The sequence below is a fragment of the Marmota marmota genome, unplaced genomic scaffold (genome assembly GCF_001458135.2).
Source record: "Marmota marmota marmota unplaced genomic scaffold, marMar, whole genome shotgun sequence".
Classification (NCBI taxonomy): domain Eukaryota; kingdom Metazoa; phylum Chordata; class Mammalia; order Rodentia; family Sciuridae; genus Marmota; species Marmota marmota.
The window spans coordinates 3,233,702-3,235,122 of record NW_025999899.1 but is presented as its reverse complement, the minus strand read 5'-3'; the positions used below and the strand labels follow the sequence as shown (position 1 = coordinate 3,235,122).

Below are 1,421 nucleotides of genomic sequence, written 5' to 3'. Positions count from 1 at the left end.
CTGTCCTGGGTGCTGACCGTATTCCATGCCATGCTCCATACCCTGCTTATGGCCAGATTGTGTTTCTGTGCAGAGAATGTGATTCCCCATTTTTTCTGTGATATGTCTGCCCTTCTGAAGCTGTCCTGCTCCGACACTCATGTCAATGAGTTGGTGATATTCATCACAGCAGGCCTCATTCTTCTCATTCCATTTGTCCTCATTCTTCTTTCCTATGGGCACATCGTGTCCTCCATTCTCAAGGTCCCTTCTGCTCGAGGTATCCATAAGGCCTTCTCCACCTGTGGCTCCCGTTTGTCTGTGGTGTCACTGTTCTATGGGACAGTCATTGGACTCTACTTATGTCCATCAGCTAATAATTCTACTGTGAAAGATACTGTCATAACTCTGATGTACACGGTGGTCACTCCCATGCTAAACCCCTTCATCTACAGCCTGAGGAACAGAGACATGAAGGGAGCAATTGGAAGAATCTTTAAGAGGAAAATTATCCTAGCATGGTAATGCTTGGCATTGTCACATAATTTAATGCACTAGGTATATGGATATTGGAATGTTATTCCAGACCTTTTTCTAATTGTAGAGGTTTCTGTTAATATAAAATATTATGTGGTTTTCAACAAATGACACAGCTGAAGTAGAGTTGTATAATTTACGTATTATGTATTTTGGGGAACTTGATAGGAATGTTTTTCCATTTTTAAATTACTATTGACTCTTAGCAATCACAGTGTAAAATATTTTTATTGAAACTTCTGTCTGAAGCTGTTAAAACACAAATCATCATGTTTCTCTTTTTTAGTATCCATTATTTGTTTTGAAACCTGATATGTACTGAAAATGAACCTTTTTTTTGCATTGTTATAGCAATTTTGTCTGTTTTTATCTGAGAATTAAATCATATTTGATTCCCAAAAGTTGTTCCCTCAAGCATGGCACAGGAAACAACTTTGTTTAAGGATCACTTTTCCATTGTTCATACTTCAACTTTTTCCATAAATTCTATATCCACACTCTTATTTTACTCCTGTGATGATTCCATAAAGGGAAGGCAACCTTGTTACTGTGTTAAAATTTTAAAAATGTGGAATTTAAATTTGTCCATATTTCATTGTGTTTGATATCTCAGATGATTATATTATGGGGTTTCTTCTCATTTCTCTCCACCTCAGGTATAGGGGGCTCAGTCATTCATTTTTTAATCTTGGCTGCATGTATGCCAGTGTCAACATTTCCAAATTTGGTCCATTAATTTTCTTGTTGTCCCATTTAAATGATGCCATCCAAACCCATTATTTTAATCTATTCTCATATGATGTCTACCACCACAAAATGTATAAACAATAAAAGTAAGAATAGCTAAATGTAAACATTTATGCATCAATTGCCAGTATCAGGCAAGTTAAAACAACTCGCAGATT

At 36.3% G+C, this 1,421-nt stretch overlaps 1 protein-coding gene across 1 annotated transcript in view; it reads left to right on the top strand.

The window, feature by feature from the left end:
* The window catches only part of LOC107159326 (olfactory receptor 1E1-like), an 11,853-nt gene extending 11,349 nt beyond the window's left edge, over nucleotides 1-504 (top strand). The window contains exon 3 of the mRNA XM_048798324.1: nucleotides 7-504. Within this exon, the coding sequence (XP_048654281.1) occupies nucleotides 7-504 (498 nt within the window). The remainder of the gene's footprint in view (nucleotides 1-6) is intronic.
* Nucleotides 505-1,421: the final 917 nt, after the last annotated feature.